We start from the raw sequence: 20,354 nt of genomic DNA, 5'->3' as shown, positions 1-20,354 counted from the left end.
TGTTTTGCATCTGGGAGAAAGAGGATGATTGTAAGATTTCTAGACCAATACCAGAGTACAGGAAAGGGACACATTAAATTAATCTTGTATTTTTTTCACAGGTGATTTGAAATTGCAAAACTGAAAATTGCCCAAAATTTAGTAAAATCTTTTAACATGTTAGAAAAGCAGCCCCCAAATTTCACAATTAGTGAATCCCCTTTTAAATGTACATAACAGACAAAATGGAGGTGTGGTTTGGAAGGAATTGTTTTTGCCAATAATTCTTCACTTTTCTTGTTTTCACAGCCCATGCTGTTGTACGGAAATGGGTTCTACTTACCGATCCTGATGACAAGATGGCTGGGGTTAAGGTGAGAAAGAAATCTGTGGGTATAGGCAAGAGGCTTGTAAATGGAAAGCAAACCTTGGCTACTCAACCTCTGTCATGAAGGGTGAATGCTTGAAAGGTCCACTCTAGTAACTCTTTACTGTTGCCAATTTACATTATTAACTCTGAGTTGATGAAAACCAAATCATCTTCATAAGAAACTGTTAAGTGATGATGAGCCATTTGGGGCATTTTGCATTGGAACAAAGTTTTCCCTTAAACTTTACCCTTTAAACTATCTTTGGTAGTAAGTAATTTAAACTGCATCGGTTTTTGGAAATAGGGTAAAAATAAACTTTTCAGAGCTCTCAACAATCACAGCTGGGATTGCCCTTTATTGACCTCTTGCAACATCAAAAGTTTCCAAAAACCAGTGCGGTTTTATTTACTTGCTACTAAAGATAGTTTAATGAGTAAAGTTTGAGAGAACTTTGTTGTGGTGTGAAATGCCCTGGACCCCCTCAGACAGAGATTGTCACTTAAGTTATTTAGGCAAGTGAAATGTACTTACTGGTACATTTAGTTAATTGTCATCTAAGAGTTGATAGGTAAATGTAGATAAGCTGGCTGAGTGAATATTAGAAGGCTGATATTTTGAGTGTAAAATGTTAATTGGAGGAGAAAAGAATTACTGATGTCAAGGTTTTGGTACACAAGGACTGTAGTGAATGGTTAGGACTTGCTGTAGTCTTTACAATCTAGCTAGCTTGGAATACAAACTCATTCCACGTCATTGAGCCCACCTGAAGTTCATGGAAATCATATGTTCCACTGTTGAATGAATCTTGGTTTGAAAAATTATCGTCAACATGCGATTAACAACAGATCTGCTCACTGGTAATTATACACACAATATGGAATGTATAAGCATCTTATCAAGTTTGATTTTTTTAACTCACTTTTGAATATTTGTTTTTCTCTAAGCTACTGAGGAACATAGAAAATAAAATTCAGGTTATTTGACCACGTAACAGTACATGGCAACACTTCAAACAATGTGCCTGTAGGAATTCTGCAGAAAAATTAGATTATATTTGTATGAGCTGATGATATTGGTTTAATATTAGCAATACAAATATGCAAAGGTATAAATATTTTTCTATTTATATTAATTATAGACAAATTTAGAAAAAATAGTGATCATGTAGTTTAATGATTCACATAGATGGGGTTAGAGATTATTCCCACTAATTGCATTTTGCTTTGAGAAACTAAGAGTTATTTGATCATATATATTTTTGGATATATAATACTGGGATATATCTTGATTGCCATTATATAATTTCCATTGTTTACTGAATGAGGCATGATCAAAAAGTATGGTTCTTACGGTTATTTCTTTCAAGAAATTATTTGAAAAGTAGTATTTCTGTGGTACTGTAGTGTTGATTTAGATGTGTAATATTGCAGGGGTACTTAATCATTCACACAAGGCGTCTTAAGTTGGAAGGTCTTTGGAAGCTATTTGACTCTGATCAACTTGACTTTCCAGATTAAGAGTTAGCGTGCATAGTCTCAAGCTTAGTCATTACAAACGTGTGATGACTGTCAAGTGCATGGGGCAAATCATTGCACCAGATTCAATTCTTTTATCAGAGAATGTGAAAAATGATGAAGATGATGAAAATTTGTTAAAATTTACTGCATAGAAATATAGTAGGAAGAGTTTCTTGAAGAAACTGGTGACCCATTAATTTCAAAATGTATCAAACAAACCCCTGGATAACTTTCACGCAATTAATACTTGCATTAATCAACAAAGGGGCTCTAAATATATATTAAACACCATAATAAGAAGTGCTTACCAGTGCAATGTAAGTGAGCATGCCATAGGAAAATGGTACTTCTTATAACTAGCCTACTGCATTCACGTATGGTAGGCATGATGGCCTCATGGTTAGTGTTCTTGACTCAGGATTGAGTGGTCTGGGTTCCAGCCATGGCTGGGGACATTGTGTTGTGTTCTTGGGTAAGACACTTTACTCTCAGTGTCTCTCTTCACCCAGGTGTTTAAATTGTTACTGGCTAATGAAATGCTGGGGGTAATTAACCCTGCAATGGACCAGCATCCCATTCAGGTTGGAGTAGAAATACTCTTAGTCCCTTCACGCTACGGAAACCGGAGTTAAGTGCCAGCCTGATGAGCAACTTGGCTCACATACAACGTTTACTTACTGCGTTCACATGTCAGATTCATCATTGATGATTAATGTGGTTTGTTAACTTTCCATGTAACAGTTGTATTACTGTGTGGAGATATCAATGAGTTTTAATGCTAGTGCTCGCTATGTAAGCAACTTCTTAATATGTCAGGATGAAGATGAGGATGATGAGCAAGCTCAGACAGGGAAGTCACGTGGAGCATCTGGCCGCAAAATTGGTGGAATTCCAGCAGTAAATATTGTGCTATTTGTGTTTATGACAGTGTGATTTCCTTTTTACATTTGTTTCAAATTTAACTTTTTGTCTTGAAGTCATCTGTGACAAGCTTACCTTTGTTGGGACTTTTTGACTAAAATGAAAACAAATATGATAAAAGATATTTGTTCTTGAGACAAAAATGAATGTTGTAAAATTTAATTCTGAACTTAACTAGTTTCAATTTCAAAATAGTTAGAGGTTGTGGTGACCTTTAGCAAATGAAATCATTTTAACCGTTAAATCTAGATAAAAGGCATCATTACATTAAGGAATTCTTGATGCCACGGACATTAAATTTGTGAAACATAATTTTCATCAAATTTATCAGATGAAAGTGAAAACTATATTTATAGGCACCTTAAAGGTTTTAGAAGGGAAGACTTTTTCGGAAAGTGCATTTAAAATAGCGCATGAAATATTTCAATTTCAATAGAGCAAATGTTATACTTACAGTGTTAATTGTTATGGAAAATCCAAATGAACATCATTTTTATGAGGATAATTATTTGGTGAAAATAAATATTGGATACTGTCTTGATATAATGCGTAAAAGATTAAAAAGTGAGAGTACTGTCTTGATAAAATACATTTGATCCTTTTGACTTCCATCTTATTATTAATGGCTTTTAGAATGACTTTTGAGAAAGATTTGTGGGTAAGTGAATATTGCTAAAGCAAAGAAGTAAAATAATATTGTATGAATTGATTCAAATTTCTAATGGTTCAACTAGCTATTAGTTACATTGTGATTAACTCACTGGCACACCTCTTGCTAGATAGAGATTTGGTGTAAGACTGATTTTTTTTTTATATAACCATTTACAAAACTGTGACTGTTCAAATAACTTGAAGTATGTATGATGCTCGGTGTAGAGCTCTATTTACTTTCTCATATAACAACAATTTTGTTACCAGATAAAGACTGTATTGCATGGTTACAAGATAAACTTGAAGTGTTGGTTTAGACCTGGGTTCCTAGAAAGGAGACAATGTTAGCTTTGAACTTCTTTAGAAAAGGTTCATGAATTATCTAAGGTGAATGTTAAAATTCTCAGTGGTGCCTTTTGACACTCGAAGTTCCAATGAAGTGTAATGTTTAACATTCATGTTGACATTTATTTCTTGTGTTCAGAAAATAAGAAGAGAACTGTAAGATTGTTAATTTAATAGGAAAATGTAATTGTAACCTTTCAAAACTGATTGTGTAGAGCTCTATTTACTTTCTCATATAACAACAATTTTGTTACAAGATAAACACTGTTTCAAGATCACCATGATTGTATTTAATTTTAATATAATTTATTGATATTATGTGCTGAAGGTATCAATTTCATGCAATAATGGTAGTTGACCCTTAAACCACCAAGATCCAATTAGTAATTCTCCCTACTTACTACCATAAATTTTTACTTTGTAAATTAGACAGGAGAATTTTGTCTTTTTCTTAAATTACATCCTTTTGCTAAAAAGCTTCTATGTTCTGTTAACCTGATTACAAGATAACTTATTGGAGCTGCAAGTATAAGTTACATTTCAATCATTTCTGGGTTAAATACTGATTGAGGTATAATTTAATAGTACTTAAATATTGTTTACATGGTTATGATTTAAATCAGAGGTATTTAAGTTGAATTTAATGTAACAGTTGTGAATATTAATAATAAAAGTTTAAACATACACATACCTAAAGGGAAATGATCATGGTTTCTTTTTTTAATTGTTTATTTTACCCTGAAGTGGTACATCTGATGAAAATTTTTTGCAGGTTAATTAAATACTAGGAAAATAAGTTCAAAATAGTTTAAAATGTGATCTGTTCAAGTAAAATGCTTCAAATTTAACTGTTTAATACTAAATATTAACTTAATCTTGTTCTTGTGGGTTATATTAATTCATTGATTTTACTATCTCATCAGCTTTGAGTCTTTTACCCTCATGAAGGCATGCTCATTTACTGTTACTCTCTCTCTCTTTTCTTTTTTTGCTCTTTTTTTCTTCCATTATTAATTTTATCTCTTATCAGTTTTTCCTTTTATTTCTTATTAGGGTTATCTCAAAGTCACTGTCATGGTTTTGGGCCCTGGTGATGAAGCTCCGGTAAGCACAGTGTCATACTTAATTCCTCATTTGATTGTATGGTATGAGTAAATAACTGCAGCCAGATATCAGGTGTTACTGATTCTTTTTACACACCACATTTTTCAGTCTTCCTCCAAAGGTTTAACAGAGGATGACACTGATGATATTGAATCGTGAGTATTTCATTGCTAGTTATTAAGTTATTTTCACCGAAGAACAATTTGTGATTTTTTCCTTAATAGAGTATCACCCTCTTTATATATGTTTGTCTTAACTCCTAAACCAAGAGTTTCTAGATTGATTCAGAAGCTTTTTCTAATCCCTGTATTAATGATTTTTGAATGAATTCTTTAGGAACTTGTTGCAGCCCTCTGGTGTGATGTTACGCCCAGCTGTCTTCTCCCTTAAAGTATACAGAGCTGAAGATATTCCTCAAAGTGAGTACTGCTTCATGAAAATAGTTAATGATTTGTTGCTTGACTATAAATTGTTTTGTCACATGATAGAGAAGTAAGTACCAAACCTCAAGTAAATTTAATTTCACATGAACTTGATTTTTTTTGTTACATTTTCTTAGAAATTGAACATGGGCACCCTTGAACAAGTGCCAGCTCACATTGTCAATATAAGATTGATATAATTATTTCTATTACAGGTGCTTGCATTTATTTGAAATCTGGTATATGATTAAAGCAGTAAATTTTCTGACTGATGTACCATCAATGAATGATTTATCAGGTTCATGCTTTATTCCACTTTAAAACTACAAATGTTATTATTTAAGAAATATTAAATCAATAATACAAAAGTGAAAGAAATACCCACCCAAATGCAGCAAAACTAATTGAGTGGGGTGGTTGCAGACAATATCAGAATATATCAAGGAGGTTGGAAATAAAAACTACAAGGAGATTACAATATTGTTAATTTAGAGAAGTGAAATTGATTCAAACAATTATATGATTATGAGTAACAACAAAGCAAATAAAGTAAATTAAAAATGATTTAATTACTATTGATGTGAACTCTTCATATAATGCTATCAATTTAACTACTGGGCTCTGTGTTTATTCCAGCCACCAATATTTTGGTTGGCCTATTTTCCTTGAAATTGAAGTGCTAAACAGCAAAATATGTTTTTTTTAAGGCTTTTTGAGGCAGATTAAAGCCAAAACATTGTAGGGGTTTCACCCATACGACATTAGTTACTCCATGGGCTTTTGGTCATGGGCTTTTGTTCAGCTCAATTTACCCTTCTGGGCCTTGGTTTAGTTGCCATGATGGTGATCTCCTTGCAGCTTAGAGCTTAGGAGAATGCTATTTGCCTTTTTTGCTATCTTTGCAGTGCATACCCTTTGATACTTTGACTAAAAGTTTTGATTTTAAGATTGGAAAGGTACATGCAAAAACAAAGACCATGTCAAGATCAAAACATCCTCTGAATTTTACTCCAAGCCTCTGAGTTGTCATTGGGATAAAATTGTCCTTTTGTCTTTTGCAGTGGATTCTGGATTCTTTGAAGGAGTAAAGAGGGTTCTTCATGTTGGCGAGGTACTATGTAGATTCTGATACTTACATTAATCACCATTGAATAGTTATGAGAAAGAGTGCTTGTAGAGGTAGAATCTCATTAACTGTCATAAAGGACGCAGAGAGCAAAATATTTAAAAAATAAGTCTGTACTTGAACTATGTGGTCCAGAAGCCGCTGAACCTTGTCTAGGCTTCTATATAGCATGGAGACATTGGGAGTTATTAGTGCTACACTTCCTGAAGTGAGAGTCCATTACAGGTCACCTCTAAGTATTTGTCAGGTTTCATTGACAGCTGCATGGCCAGAACCCTAGGTTACACTTCTTGATGGAGAAAAGGTTGGAATCTCTCAACCAACAGTCCAGCTTGCTAACTTTTGGGTTGCAGTGTCCCCCTCTCTCCTACCTATGGGAAAAGTGTTAAATCACATGAATACATTGGTACAAATTTTTTAAGTTGTGGAAGCGTGAGTAGTAATAGCTGCATGTGTGTAGTTTGGCTAACAAACCTAATCTGGCCAAGTTTCTGCCAGGGTATCAATTAGAGTAAATTTTGGCCATTATTCTTGTATAGATGTTTAAGTGGTTGGTCTGTGGGGTCCATTCAAGGTCCATCTTTCTGGTTGTCTCAGCTGAAGGTCAACACTTTCTTAGGCCCATTGTTACCAACACTCCATTTCTTCAGTTGTAACTCTTTGAGTGAAATATTGAATTAGGTTCACATTGTGTTTTGTTTTTGCTTTATTCAGGAACAAAAAGAGTTGGTTGATCCCTATCTTGTTTTTAATTTTGCTGGAAGAAAGGTGAACTTTTTTTTTTTACCTTTGTTGTCGAATTTCAGTATTGTGGATTAAAGTCCCATTAGATATTTTTGATCTCACTACCAAATTGAGGAGGTAACTTGAGTCATTGACACAAAACTTGCATCCACTTATCTTTCCAGTTTGATAGAAGGGCAAGGACCTTTCCATGAGAAGGTGGAGGAGAAAAATAATTGAAATTCATGCAAAATAAAATTTTACCATCCTTCCAACCCTTTAACTCCCAAGATCTGATTGTGAATTCTCCCCTCTAGCTGATACACGTTTCCTTGTAAATTGGTTACAAGAATTTGGTGTTCAATCAAGGTACCAACTTCTTACTGATGAGCTTGTGGATTCTCATTACCTGTTTGCTGGATCGTGTATGGATATTATAGAGAGAAGTTACATGTTGATCACTTCTGGGAGCCAAAGGGTTAAACTCCCAAGTAACACACCCTCGTCAAGTTCAAATAACTTGTTATGGTACAACAATATACAATTTAACAGCTGAAATATTTCTGCCCCTTTGGTCCTTGGTCAATCCAGGTTTGAATATGAAATAATGTCAGTATTATTTATTTATGTTAAACTTTTCTTAACAGTCAAAGACAAGAGTGCATTACAATTCAGATCATCCAGAGTTCAACACAGAACTTAATTTACAATTCAAGGTGAGTTGTGGAAAACATGAAATGTTTCGTTTACTTTTATACATGCAGTTTTATTTCATTTTTAGAATGATTATGGAATTTTGACCATGCAGATTTATTGTTCTTTTATTGCAGTTCCCCTCAATGTGTGAGAGGCTTAAACTTCAGATATTTGATTGGTAAGGCTACACAAAGACTCGGTGTTGATCATTCATCTTTTCCTCTCAATTGAAATTAAAATGGATCCAAATTTATGCCTAGAGAACATTTGATTCTGAATTTTCATTTTGTGAAACGTCTCTTATTAAATCTTAATTTTACATAACTTCAACCGTAGTTTGAACGTAAAATATCTGTTGCAGGGATCGATTGACAGCAGACGATTGTATTGGAACAACTTATTTGCCAATATCTGCTATTTCTGGACAAGGCGATGATGGTATGGTTACTGATTTAAGTACTTTCTTAGTGTAAGTAGAGTTGGGCATTTTGAAAAGAAAAGAAAAAAGGCACAGAAAAGTAAATTACCAGCTGGAGTTTGGAACTACGTGGGAATCCCTGATTTTTCTTTTCTCAAGCCCGTAGCCAGAAATTGGATGTCTCGCATGGCAAAATGGAAAGGTTCATCTTTATGGAAACACTTTTCTTTCATGATTTGTTCTCATTGATAATAGTGATTCACAATAGTAGATGGAGATAAACGGAACTGAAAAAACTCCTTGGCTAGAATAAACTTGATACAGTAACATCAAATTACAAAAGAAAAGATCAAGTCATTTGGCTAGGGCCAATTCCATTGGACCCTTTTGGATGAAAGCCATGTTTAGAATACTGCTATGTTTGTATGTACATGACTTGAATTGTTATCTCTTTTGATGGGTGCTCAAACCTTAGTACACTTCAAAACTGTTGCAGGTTTTCTCCCCTTGTTTGGTCCTTGTTATATGAATTTCTATGGCTCAACAAGAGAGTACTCGGACTTGCCTGATGAATACGATGACTTGAATCTTGGAATTGTAAGTGATGAAAACATGCTTACTTCAGACCTGAGGAAAAGTTTGGTTTTGCCCACCATCTCTGGATTGTGTATGTCTCGTATAATGGTCAAAGTAGGGGAATATTCCATTTAGATTTTTCTCACTTAAAAATTTGTACAAGTGTACCCCACATTGCAGTGCAATATGTATTGGTGTTCTTATTGACTCAATGTACCCTTTTACAAGGTAAAGACATTGTAAAACCAATGTTTTTTTCCTCATTTCTTTGGTCCCACCAAGAAGGCCTACAAACTTAAACTCGCGATTTTTCACTTAAAACACTTTGTCTCAGTTATTTACACGAAGTCTAGCCAAAACCGCGGTTTTACGCAATTAGTGCGCCTCAGGCTTTTTCTCTAAGATGATAGATTTCATTAAATAAATGTCCTTCCACTGTAAACTTTTGGCCCTGTTGACACTGTTCATAAAAGTGAATGTTCAGATAAAAGTTTCAGCCAAATCGAGGTTTGTTTAGGACGCAGTTTTGTTGAACAACGGCTAAACTTTGTGTAATCAGACCTTTTCTTTCTGAATTAATCAAATTATAAGAAGATTTACCTTGGAGCCGTGTTTAGTGGCCTGTTACAGTTTTACATGTTCGATTTTTTTGTTATCCTGTTCCAGGGTGAGGGAGTTGCCTACAGAGGAAGAGTGTTGGTGGAGCTGGAAACCAAACTTGGACCGTCATCAAAGGAGGTTGCTGAAGACTTGCAGAGTCATGAGATTATCCGTGTACAGGTACCACAGTAATTATACCTTTAGAGTAGTAATTTTGGTTTCGTGTGATTTCTTACGAAGATTTTCAGGGACCGCCATTAATAAATTGCCCTCTCATACATACTCCACCCTTGTGATGAAGTTGCTGATACAGAAGAACCTCGCTGACTAGAACTCTGTTAACTCGACCTTACCGCTAGCTCGAACAAAATCCGATTTGCGATGGATTTGACCTAGTGTTTTTAAGTGATTTACTCTCAGCTAGCCCTTGAACACTCGGAAAGATATATCACTACGTTTGTCGTTCGTTGCTTTTAACCCTTTGACTCAAAAAAGTGACCAGCATCTAATTTCTCCTTACGTTACCAGCCCTGAATCCCACATTTAAGTCGCGAGAATAAAGGAAGTAATCACTAACTGAAAAAGCTCTTGATTGTTAAACAAATTCTCCTTGTCAGTACCTTAGACAATGTATAGAGAACATTATGGAGAGTATGGATACTGATGTTAGGGTGTAAGGGATTAATCTTGTTTACTAATTTATTTTGTTGTGCTCTTCAGCCGTACTTACGCAGGCGCAAGTTTAAGTTGTTTGCCTGCTTCCTGGAAGCAACTATGATATCATCTACAGACGGACCATTGGAGTTTGAAGTTAGCATAGGTTAGTTAAGAAATCTTGCGCAAAATTTTAAATTCTTTGAAAGGCTTCGCATGACAAGTAATTGCTTGATGTTCATGCCGCTTAGACTAAAATAGGGGTTTCAAACTGAGTTTAATTCAGGATTGCATTGGTGTTTTTTTTTCTTCTGTATTTCGGTTTGATTGGTCCAGAAATCTCGGGCTACCCACTCAATCAATTAGATGCAAATCTAACACCAATCTCGGCTTGGTCGCGTAGAGTCATCCTCTTAATTTGTTTTTACTTTTGAGCTCTCAGTGGAAAATTGTGATCTCTTCTTTTGTTCTGATTGGGTCGTTGTAATAACTTTGCTTTTGGCTTTGTGACACTTAATTGACGCATGTGCTATAACTTTGTCGACGTTTCGAATAAATGTTTATTCTTTAGCTGTAATGGAAGTAATGTATAGATCTTTATGCATTGCAGTTCTGTTATCAATTTATTAGCCTTTTCGTTAATGCGATTTTTAATGACGTGTCGAAAGTAATGTGAGATTGCTTATTCCACCTCGCTCTGTCATTGGTCGAAAATTTTTGCGCCAATTCTCAACCAATTAGTTTCAAAACCAAAACGAGTTGCAACTTGGTCTCTCGTTTTCCCGCGCTTCAGGCGTTGTGCTCGTGAGTTCTCAGTGGCTCGTTACGATATTTTCCTTGGCTTTGATTGGCTGTTGTGTTTACTCCGGCTGATATCACAAGAATGGAAATGCAGTCCATTAAAACATGATTACTGTGTGCTGTTAGGAAATTATGGCAACAAGCTTGATCAGTCGGTTCCTCCATCGTCTTCGACTACTCCACCCACTAACGCTGTTTACGATGGCTGCTACTATTATTACCTTCCATGGGGAGACACCAAACCTTGTGTGTGCGTGGATAGTCACTGGGAAGATATATCCTTCAGACTGGACAACTTGAATATCTTAACCAGATTGTGTGAGCGATTGGTAAGTCAATGCAATACAAAACAGCACAGTTATCACTGTTGAATGATGAGTTCTTGGAAATATTCGACGGTTATGATTAACAGTTTTGGCGCATCTTGGTCTGAAAATGTCAGGAAGTTTAATGAAACGTTGATGCACTGACTATTTTTGTCGGCGGGTCTTTCAAACTTTTTAGTACTAAAAAACTCAGACCGTTGGCTTCATTTGGAAATAGGACGTTGATTTGCTCTCTAGGTGGTTTTGATAAAAGCCAAACTAAATAATTTTTTATTCCAGGTATAAGTTTGATGGTGTGCTCCTATTCAGGATTCATTTTTACTGTTGTTCCTCTCCTGCCAATTCAAAACGAGTATCACAAACTTTCAAGGCAACTGGGTGAAATCTCTGAATGGTGTAGCATCGGATGTGATGGTACATTATCCAGTAAGGAGCTTGGGAGAGTAGCAATACCCTCAGTATTCAACGCTTTAGAAAATCTTCAGCCTGAGCAGTATAGACCTGTTATAAAATCTCTCTTAAATGGAGGAAAGGCCCCTAAGACCCACTGATGATTTGACGTTTGTTTTTGACCTTGTAACAGGAGCAGAACATGGAGAAAGTTCAGCTTAGTCTGGAAGCAAATGCACCAACAGCTGAAACAGCCTCACTCTTGATAGCTTTGTTAGATCAGCTGATCAATGATTGCAGGTACACAGGGCATTCCATTTTAAGTACAGATACGTACAGATCTGAACGCTTGGTGTTCCTGAATAAGAAACTTTATTCAATTGTCAAATTTGATAGCAGTTACCAAACACGGAGACACTACATGTTATATCAAACTATCCAAGAGAAGCGTCAGCAAAACGACGTCTCGAAATGTCAGTTTTAGAATCTCTCTACAGTGACCAATTTGCATTTTCAACTCAGTTGATAAAACCATATTATCTTGTAATACCCCCAACCAACGCAGCACCACAGTTTCTAAATAAACTTTCTCCCTTCATCTTAGAGAAAGCACATAGGAGTCAACTCATGAAACTTCTAGGTCTGCTAAATGTTTGATCTGCAGTGTATTAAACTAAGGAACAGTGTGGAGGATTCAGTTGAGGAATGTAGTTCAATTAACAGTAGAGAGAGATCGACATTGGACTTGAATTTCTATAGTGAATTTCCAGTTACGTAACGCGTGAAAGTAGAGGAGGGAGGGGAGGTGGGGTTATTGGGTTCCCTATTTTGTTTAAATACTTGGTCAACTTGTTTAACCGGTTGATTTTAGCTCGATATCCAGACTGCATGGCCACTTCTGACAACTGTTCATTTTCTGCTCTGTAGGAAAGTGGAGACATGAAATGATGATATTATTTTTGTCCGTAGGAAACCATTACCAAAGATTGACAGTTCCACTCCTGGTGTAAACGAGCTGGATCTTAAGATTCAAGATACAAGAATTTTGGAGAAGGTTTGTTTATGTTATATTACTTATTTCAAGTACATGAGTGTGTCCATGGCCAAAAAAACGCACGACTTTCATGTGTTAATTACCTCTCCTTTTCAGAATATTTCATGAAATTTAAACAGTAAACGTTAACTTTCGTTCCAGAGTTTGTATTATCTTTCCTTGGGAAATTTGTCCCGCTCTTTATGCGTCGCTATTTGGACAGTTGGTATTTAAACTTCATGCTTCTTTCAAGAGTCGTTGCTATCTCTTTGGAGATTTAAACCCCTGGCCCGGGTTGTCAATAATGTCTATTGTTCAGCATCAAGTCTAACGTCTGGTTTCTTACAGCTGGCCATCATGGAGGAGGCAACCAAGCTACGTGAAAGTGCGACAGATGTTGCTGAAGCCATGGCAGAAATTGAGGGTTACATGCAGAGATTGAAAGATATTGCCGTTGAGGTGCGTTCTCTAGAATTTACTGTGTGAGTCACTAGGTTGCTTTTGGTATAAGTAATGCAATACTCAGTTGTTATTACACGACTCGAGCAGTCAAAGGGCCAATAACTAAAATCAACCAATCAAAATGCTCTATCGCCGGTCAATATTCTCTCAGTATTGGACCGGGCACTGTCCCGAATGGTCCCGAATGATACCGCACTTGTATCCCTTTGAACTTCAGTCGTATAATACATCTCTTATTAACCAAGCTTGCTCGGGACCGTACTGGAAGAATATCAGCCCTCGGTCTTTTTTGTACGAACCTCGCTGCGCTTGGTCCGTACTGTCGAGACCTCGGGCCGATATTCTCCCAGTACGGCCCTCGCGCTTGGTTAATAAGATATATATCAAACATTTTTTTTTATTTTTTTCCTCAGCCTCAAAACAGCATGCCTGATGTGGTGATATGGCTGATCAGTGGTACAAAGCGAATTGCATCTTTCCGTATCCCAGCTTACGAGGTGTTGTTCTCACCTCAGACTGATGCCTGCGGTCAGAACTGTGGCAAGGTCCTCAATATGTTCATGAAGGTAAGATGATAGATCATGGATCATCATCAGTCTCTCTGAAACTGAGTCGCGCGCAGGTCGTCAGCTACATTCCCTCCTCCCCTTTCGGTCTTCCGCAAGCTGGTAGCCTGCTCCAAGCTGAAGTTTAGAGTCCTAAATTTCACACTCAGCATTTTTTCAAGTGATTGTCGAAGTAACATGGGATTGCATTGGTTTTACTTTACCTCGCTTTGTGATTGGTCCAGAAAACACATGCCTCTCTCTCGACCAATCAGATGCTAAACTAAAACAAATCGCGATTTGGTCTCCTTCGTTTTTCCACGCTTTAGGTGGGTCAGCTGTTTTTACTCTGAGCTCTGATTGGCTCTTGTAGGTATTTTCCTCTCTTCTGATTGGTCGTTGTGGTTACTGTGGTTTTGGTTTTACGGCACTCAATCGAAAAGCGCACTATACAGACTGATTCAGACTCGTTATTCATTCAAGCGATCAAGCTGTAACATGTATCATTGAGAAGAAGTAAAGGATTGAGTCCACTGTTGATCTGTCTTTGTATTGTGGTAATTGAGAATATTTATTGCATACTTCGTGCTTGAACTATATTTTAGTTTCTTGCTGTTGTCTGATTAGTACCCAGGAAAAAAACAAATGAACCTTGAAGACTTCCCAGAAGTGCCTGCTCATGTTCGCATGATAGTTTGGCTGGGGCTCGAAAAACATCAGGAGGATTGGACCAACAGGGAACAGACAGAAGGAGACTTCTGTGTCTATGCAGAAACGGTAGAAGCTTTTCACTTTCACCGCGTTGACTTGATTTTTTTGTCACTCAGGGCTTATTTAGCGCGTCTAGTAGTCGTCGACCTTTCTCTAAAGTTGACAGTACGGGAACGTGTTGATCAGCTATGTTCTGATATTTGAAGTTTATCGACTGATGTTTTCGCTTAAAGTTAGAGTTATCTGTGTAAATTTGAGCTAAAGGACGGTGAAATTAGTTCGAGTTAATGGGATTTAGAGTTCATCGAGTTCAGTAGCTGATGATAAATGACTGGTAAAATGGGGTCAAATCCAAGGGGAATTGGATCTTGATCGAGTTTGAGGGGGTTTGGCAGGGGGATGGATTTCGAGTTAAGCAGTTCGGTTTTCAGTTCGTGCTTTTTTTTTTGTAGCTTTAGGGATTAGTTGCCATTTGTAACAATACTTTTGTCGCTTGGTATTCTGTTGTCATCTAGTATGAAAATCAAATGAATGTACTTGGTACTTGGACCTCCAAAGGACTTCCTCGGCCTTCTTGGTCAAACGCACGGGGAGATGTAAGTATTTTTTTATCATCGCTTCAAATCTTCGTATAAATTTATTTCACGGTATGTTACTTTGTTCTGAACAAATTCATTATGATGAGGGCGTCTGAAGATTTAGTTTAGAATAGAAAGTGAACTGACACTTTGAATAGAGATCTCTGGGTGACTTACCATGCACATAACCCCGTTAAAATTGAATGGCTAGATATTTCAAATAATGACTGAACTTGGCCTCGTTTTCATGAAACGGCGAGGATTGATCCTGAAGAGACTGAAATGAATTACGGTAGGCTTGTCACTCCCTCAAACCTCTCTCGTAAGGTCTTAACTGGTTGGTCACACCGTTGGGTAAAGTGCACTAACTTAGCAATTTACTTTTAGCAAGGGGATTAAGGCAGTTGTGTTGGAGCCTGAACAGATACATGAGTGCAGTATGTCAGGATATGCAGACATGTAGGTAGAAAGGAGGTGACGTTGATCCTGCCGTACAGGTGAATGCAGGGGAATGCTAGTGTCTATACGTAGAGTAGCGTTAGATTTTATTTGAAGTCATTCAGTTAGAAAGTTATTAAAAAATATTAATTACTAAAGACATGTTAAAAAAGTTTAATGAGTTCCTTTTGTGTAATCAGTTAATCACGTTGCATATTTTAGTTAGCTCTGATTATGTTCGTGTAAGTGACTGTGGAAAAGAGTCGAGGCCAGGATACTGTTGATGTTTATACGCTACAAAAATGTTTGTAAAATCTGATCAACTGTTCCTCCCCGATAATGGTTTCATTCGGTTAATTTCAGTTGAAATTGTATAAGGAGTATTTTGTCACTCCTCCCGGCTGGCGGTTTGAAGAAGACTGGTTCGTGAATCCAGAGCTGAGGTGATGATTTCAGCTAAGCGAGATGCGAAGTGATAAATGATGTTCAGGACGTGTTTACACCACAACGGATAAATTTGAAAACGGGAAACGCAAATTTATTCGGTGTACGAGGTGTAAGTGTTCATAAAGGCACAAAATTAGCCTTTGATCAGGCCCTTATCATTAGCGCTTCGGCACGAGTGTTTCTCCGGCACGAGTGTTTATCCGGCACGAGTGTTTCTTCGGCACGAGTGTAAACCTCTCCCCGGCTCGTCTCAGATCTTCCCGCGGGCGGAGAAACGCACGTCCTGGGGCGCTAATAATGAGGCCTGCTCTCACATGAGGCTAAAATGTGCACTCGAGCAGACAAACAAGAGATCTCTCGTGCGCGTTCATGCGGCATACCTGCCATTACTACTCGAACCTGACGCCACACAATCTCCCATACTACATGATGTGAGAATTCAGTACTTCATTAATATAGAGAACTGGAGCTATTGCAGAACCTTGATATAACATTATTAACTAATCTTTATGGAGGATGCCAGGTTCACAAAAAGTGGTTTACACGAGGGTCCTACTAGAAAAGCTGCTATAACGACTTCATAACTTGATATGCCCTCTGAACTTTCCCAAATTTTGATTTTAGTTCTGCTCCCTCATAATCTTTGTTTTAACGTAAATAGCATGACGTATGACCGAGACAGTGGTCACAAGAGCTTTCTAGAAGATGTGTTTGAAAACGAGTCTCGTCTCCCTGGTGGCAGTTGGGGTCCTTCCTCTGTGCCCTGGACCGATGTGGTAAGTGTTCTGATGCAACCGGAATCTTTGGTGGCATACTCAGGGAGAGGGTCCGGAAGGGCCACACCCTTTCCTCCTATTTACCGCTTGTCAGACACAGATGTTCTTGCATGATCGAATGTCACTACTTAATATTAAGTGTTTAAAATATACTTTTCTCGAAGTATTTCTCAGCCTATTTAGGATCTGAGGTAAAAATTATGTTTTCTGATTAAAAGTTTAAACACCTTCCTCCCCCCCTGCTATCCCCCTGCTATCCCCCTACTCCCCCCCTGCCCATCAAAAATTCCTTGATCTGCCCCTGACCGTGCACACAAATTCAAAAGTCGTATTTGGTTACTTGTTGACCACATTTCAATAACGGAAAGAGCAGATTATTTCCATTGACGACTTTTCAAAACGCCTTCTATCAATTGAAGGCTGTCGTTCCGTTGTTTTGGTACTTGTGTTTAAGGGGAATAACGTAACCAGCTTTCAAAGCCATTCCTAAGGGCGTCAAGTAAAAAAAAAATAATGCGGAAGAGAATTGCAAGCGATAACAGTCCTAAGATAGCACGTTTCGTTCCTCAAGAGATTTTTCGCACATATGCCAACAGTCGTAAAAACCTTGCGGTTTTCGTTTGTCGAGATTCTTTCATTCCTTCTTATTCTCCGTAAAGATAGTAAAGTCCTTAACTGTTATTTACCTGCAACAAAATTTCTCTTGTAGCGTGGTGATGCTGTGACAGCTAGGGATGAGATAGTGTGTCCAGAAGAATGGGATTGGACCACAGATTGGACAGTCGACTTAAACCGCGCCGTGGATGAAGATGGTAATGCAGGGCCGGTTTTATGGTCATTGCTCTGTCCTAAGCAAAATCAGAGCTATGTTTTTGTTACTTTGCCGCCCTCCAAGTCTTTTTCCTCCCCGTTTTTCGTATGTGGTCTTTCACATCTTATCGGGTTTTTGTTTTCAATTTAATGCATTTACATGAGTTAGAAAATTATCTTCAAACTAAGAGAAAGAAAGGAAAACTGATAAAAGCAAGATGGTAGTTTTCTAGAGGAAAAAATCCCTTCTAAGACAAAAATAATTCGGAGAGGATCGAGGAAAAGACGTGACCCACATGTTGCACAAGGCAGTGCTACTGAAACATTACCGTCTCGCCCATTTCAATTTGTGATGAATTCTCCCCCCGAAGTGGATTAAATAATATGTGACATCCATGGCTTACTCAGCCAATCTTCAACTTTTTAATTATCTCGCCATAGGTTTTGAGTACACTGTAGAAGCCACATTTGGTGGTTACGGACCCGTGGAGAAGACCTATCACTTGTGTCGGCGAAGAAGATGGGTCAGAAATAGAGTGTTAGTGACTGATGCTAAAATGGAACAAGAACAGGTAAGTGGAAAGTCAGCATTTAGTGCTACATACGGGCAGAAAATTGTTTTCACTGCTTCTTGTTTCTCAATGTAGATCCGTGCTGAGCAGCTCGCTAAAGAAGGCTGGGAGTATGCGCCAGTGTTCAACATGAAGTTTCATGCTAAGGAGCGCAAAATGGATCTGGTGCGGAGAAGAAGATGGCATAGGAAAATGGTGCAAGAGGATCCCAGTGCCCCCGCGGTCTTTCATATTGACGTCGGCGATGACGATGATGTAAGAGTCTTTGTATTTGTTTATATTATGGCCTCTTTAACGACTGACTTTTCACTGGTTAGAGTGAGTTTTAAATGAAAAACTTGCCGTCTGTTTTGTAACGTAATGCATGGTAGAAGTACTGTGAAAAATGCTACCACCCATTTCATTCCACAAGACACGTGTTCGAGTTAGTTCACTCGATGTGGTGTGCTCTGCTGAGCCATGTCGTTTTATGTTTGATGACTACGAAGTCTCAAATATAGAGGAGTTAAATTTCCAGTCAATTGCCGTAGTGTAGTTCGCCGAGAGGCCTCCGTTGAAGAAATAATCCCCTAACCCTTTCCAACCTGACATCAGTTTGCACATTCTCCATACTGTTCTCAGTACATTCTGAGGTATCGACAAGAAGAATTTGTTTGACCATCAATAGCTTCTTTAGATAATGATAATTTCCTTTATTCTCGTGACCTTAATGTGTGATTTAGGGGGGATATCGAGAGGAGAAATTAGATGCTGGTCACTCAAAGGGTTAAAGGAAGTGGATTTCTATTCGACCAGGCTGTTTTCTGGTCAGTTTGCAGTTGAATTGTGGGCTCAGCTACATCCTTAATTGAATTTAACCTCTTGCCCGTAGGACAGGGAGCAAGAGACGATGATGAATGCGCCAAGAATGTTCATAACATTTGACAGTAAGGAAATTGGTTCTCGTTTGCTATCGGTACCGTAGAGTACCTCGGTCGAAAACCTGAAGACACTTTTTTAGTTTGATATTTGATCCAGATATTTGACCATCGGCATCAACCTGCAGAGAAGCTTTCTTCTTTCCCGGTTAAAACTTTTGTTATAGCTTTGCAGAGTACTTAACTTTACATCCTGCAGACCTCCAATACACAGAACACGTTAGAATTATGTGTGGCACGATAGGGGTGCTTGACTCAAGCATCGCGTAATTCCCAGGTAATGAGGTGCATGGGTGTGGAAAAAGACGTGCTCTTCAATTTGTGCGAAGTCTTTTTAGGTCAGGGACGAGGTGACTGTTGTAATATTATGATGATATTTTTCGTGCTCTTTTCGCTGGCTAACGATGAGGTGTTTGTAGAGGTTTAACCCAACTATAAATCTCATTTGTAGAACCGCACAAGTACCAGCTGAGAGCCTACATTTACCAAGCACGTGATTTATTAGCATCGGACGCTGATGGCTTTTCAGGTAAAATACACACATGTTGGTGTGTAATTTGTTACCTATCCCCTTCGTGCTTGATCGAACTGGTGACCATACAGAATGACGCCATTTAAATCTGATCGCTGTTGTAAAGATTTTCATCTCTGCTGAATCAATAAACATTCAAGTTCACCCTCCTTCACCTATCAACATCATAGTATGTCGCAAAGAATCTCTCGCTTACTCGTTCTTCCCCTTTTCTCAAGAAGCTGTTTCGTATTCATTCTCAACTGTCGTTCACCCAATTGTCTTCCCTTATTTGTCTGAGATATCAGTTGGCAGATCATTAATCCATGGCTCTGAAAAAAAAGATAGGTTCGTGTTGGATATAGTAAAAGAAACTGGCTAGTGTAACTGCATTTTCAGATGATTCACTTTTCAGTAGTCTCTGACCCCGCCTGCATATCAGCTCGTTGTTTCTTGCGCTTTTATTTCTTTGGCAAGTCAGCAGTCTCGTTTGCTCTGTGTGCTCATTTTTTCATTACAATGTATTTTTCAGACCCTTATGCACGAATTGCATTTGGTACTCAAAGCCAAGTGACAGAGATCCTTACACGGACAATTTGTCCTACCTGGGATCAGACGCTGATCTTTGAAAATGTTCAGATTTATGGCAGTATTGACAAAGTGGCCAGAAACCCACCGGAAGTCATCATCGAGCTGTTTGACAAAGACCCAGTGGTGAGTTGGTCATTTGGAAATAAATGCGACCGAGGATTACTTCCGACACAAGGAAAGTAACTAGGAAAGTTCGCCCTATTTTTGATGCAGGGAACCTTACGCAATACGTAGAGATTTTGGTATGGTCTACTAAACAGGACTTTTTGGTTGAGTGTTTTCAGTAGACTTCACAGCATGTTATTTTTTTCTCAAGTCGTGGGATGCTCCAAAAAGTAGCGTT

The 20,354-nt window shown here is 37.9% G+C and overlaps 1 protein-coding gene across 3 annotated transcripts in view; it reads left to right on the top strand.

The window, feature by feature from the left end:
• LOC111331999 (myoferlin) overlaps window positions 1-20,354 on the top strand; it is a 48,287-nt gene that overhangs the window by 9,895 nt on the left and 18,038 nt on the right. For 2 of the 3 annotated variants that reach the window (XM_022937250.2, XM_022937251.2), the window contains exons 11-38: window positions 289-353; window positions 2,684-2,764; window positions 4,838-4,888; window positions 4,997-5,043; window positions 5,225-5,307; window positions 6,372-6,421; window positions 7,151-7,204; window positions 7,807-7,875; window positions 7,990-8,033; window positions 8,217-8,293; window positions 8,770-8,870; window positions 9,516-9,629; window positions 10,170-10,269; window positions 11,031-11,233; window positions 11,814-11,920; window positions 12,590-12,674; window positions 13,002-13,112; window positions 13,529-13,681; window positions 14,288-14,437; window positions 14,887-14,967; window positions 15,751-15,830; window positions 16,496-16,610; window positions 17,320-17,422; window positions 17,862-17,992; window positions 18,068-18,247; window positions 18,864-18,918; window positions 19,361-19,438; window positions 19,953-20,134. In XM_022937250.2, coding sequence (XP_022792985.1) covers window positions 289-353; window positions 2,684-2,764; window positions 4,838-4,888; window positions 4,997-5,043; window positions 5,225-5,307; window positions 6,372-6,421; window positions 7,151-7,204; window positions 7,807-7,875; window positions 7,990-8,033; window positions 8,217-8,293; window positions 8,770-8,870; window positions 9,516-9,629; window positions 10,170-10,269; window positions 11,031-11,233; window positions 11,814-11,920; window positions 12,590-12,674; window positions 13,002-13,112; window positions 13,529-13,681; window positions 14,288-14,437; window positions 14,887-14,967; window positions 15,751-15,830; window positions 16,496-16,610; window positions 17,320-17,422; window positions 17,862-17,992; window positions 18,068-18,247; window positions 18,864-18,918; window positions 19,361-19,438; window positions 19,953-20,134 — 2,750 coding nt within the window. The remainder of the gene's footprint in view (window positions 1-288; window positions 354-2,683; window positions 2,765-4,837; window positions 4,889-4,996; window positions 5,044-5,224; window positions 5,308-6,371; window positions 6,422-7,150; window positions 7,205-7,806; window positions 7,876-7,989; window positions 8,034-8,216; window positions 8,294-8,769; window positions 8,871-9,515; window positions 9,630-10,169; window positions 10,270-11,030; window positions 11,234-11,813; window positions 11,921-12,589; window positions 12,675-13,001; window positions 13,113-13,528; window positions 13,682-14,287; window positions 14,438-14,886; window positions 14,968-15,750; window positions 15,831-16,495; window positions 16,611-17,319; window positions 17,423-17,861; window positions 17,993-18,067; window positions 18,248-18,863; window positions 18,919-19,360; window positions 19,439-19,952; window positions 20,135-20,354) is intronic. The other variant, XM_022937252.2, reaches the window with a different exon arrangement.

The sequence above is a fragment of the Stylophora pistillata genome, chromosome 1 (genome assembly GCF_964205215.1).
Source record: "Stylophora pistillata chromosome 1, jaStyPist1.2, whole genome shotgun sequence".
Lineage (NCBI taxonomy): Eukaryota > Metazoa > Cnidaria > Anthozoa > Scleractinia > Pocilloporidae > Stylophora > Stylophora pistillata.
The sequence above is the reverse complement of the archived record's forward strand: the minus strand, read 5'-3'. Positions and strand labels throughout refer to the sequence as shown.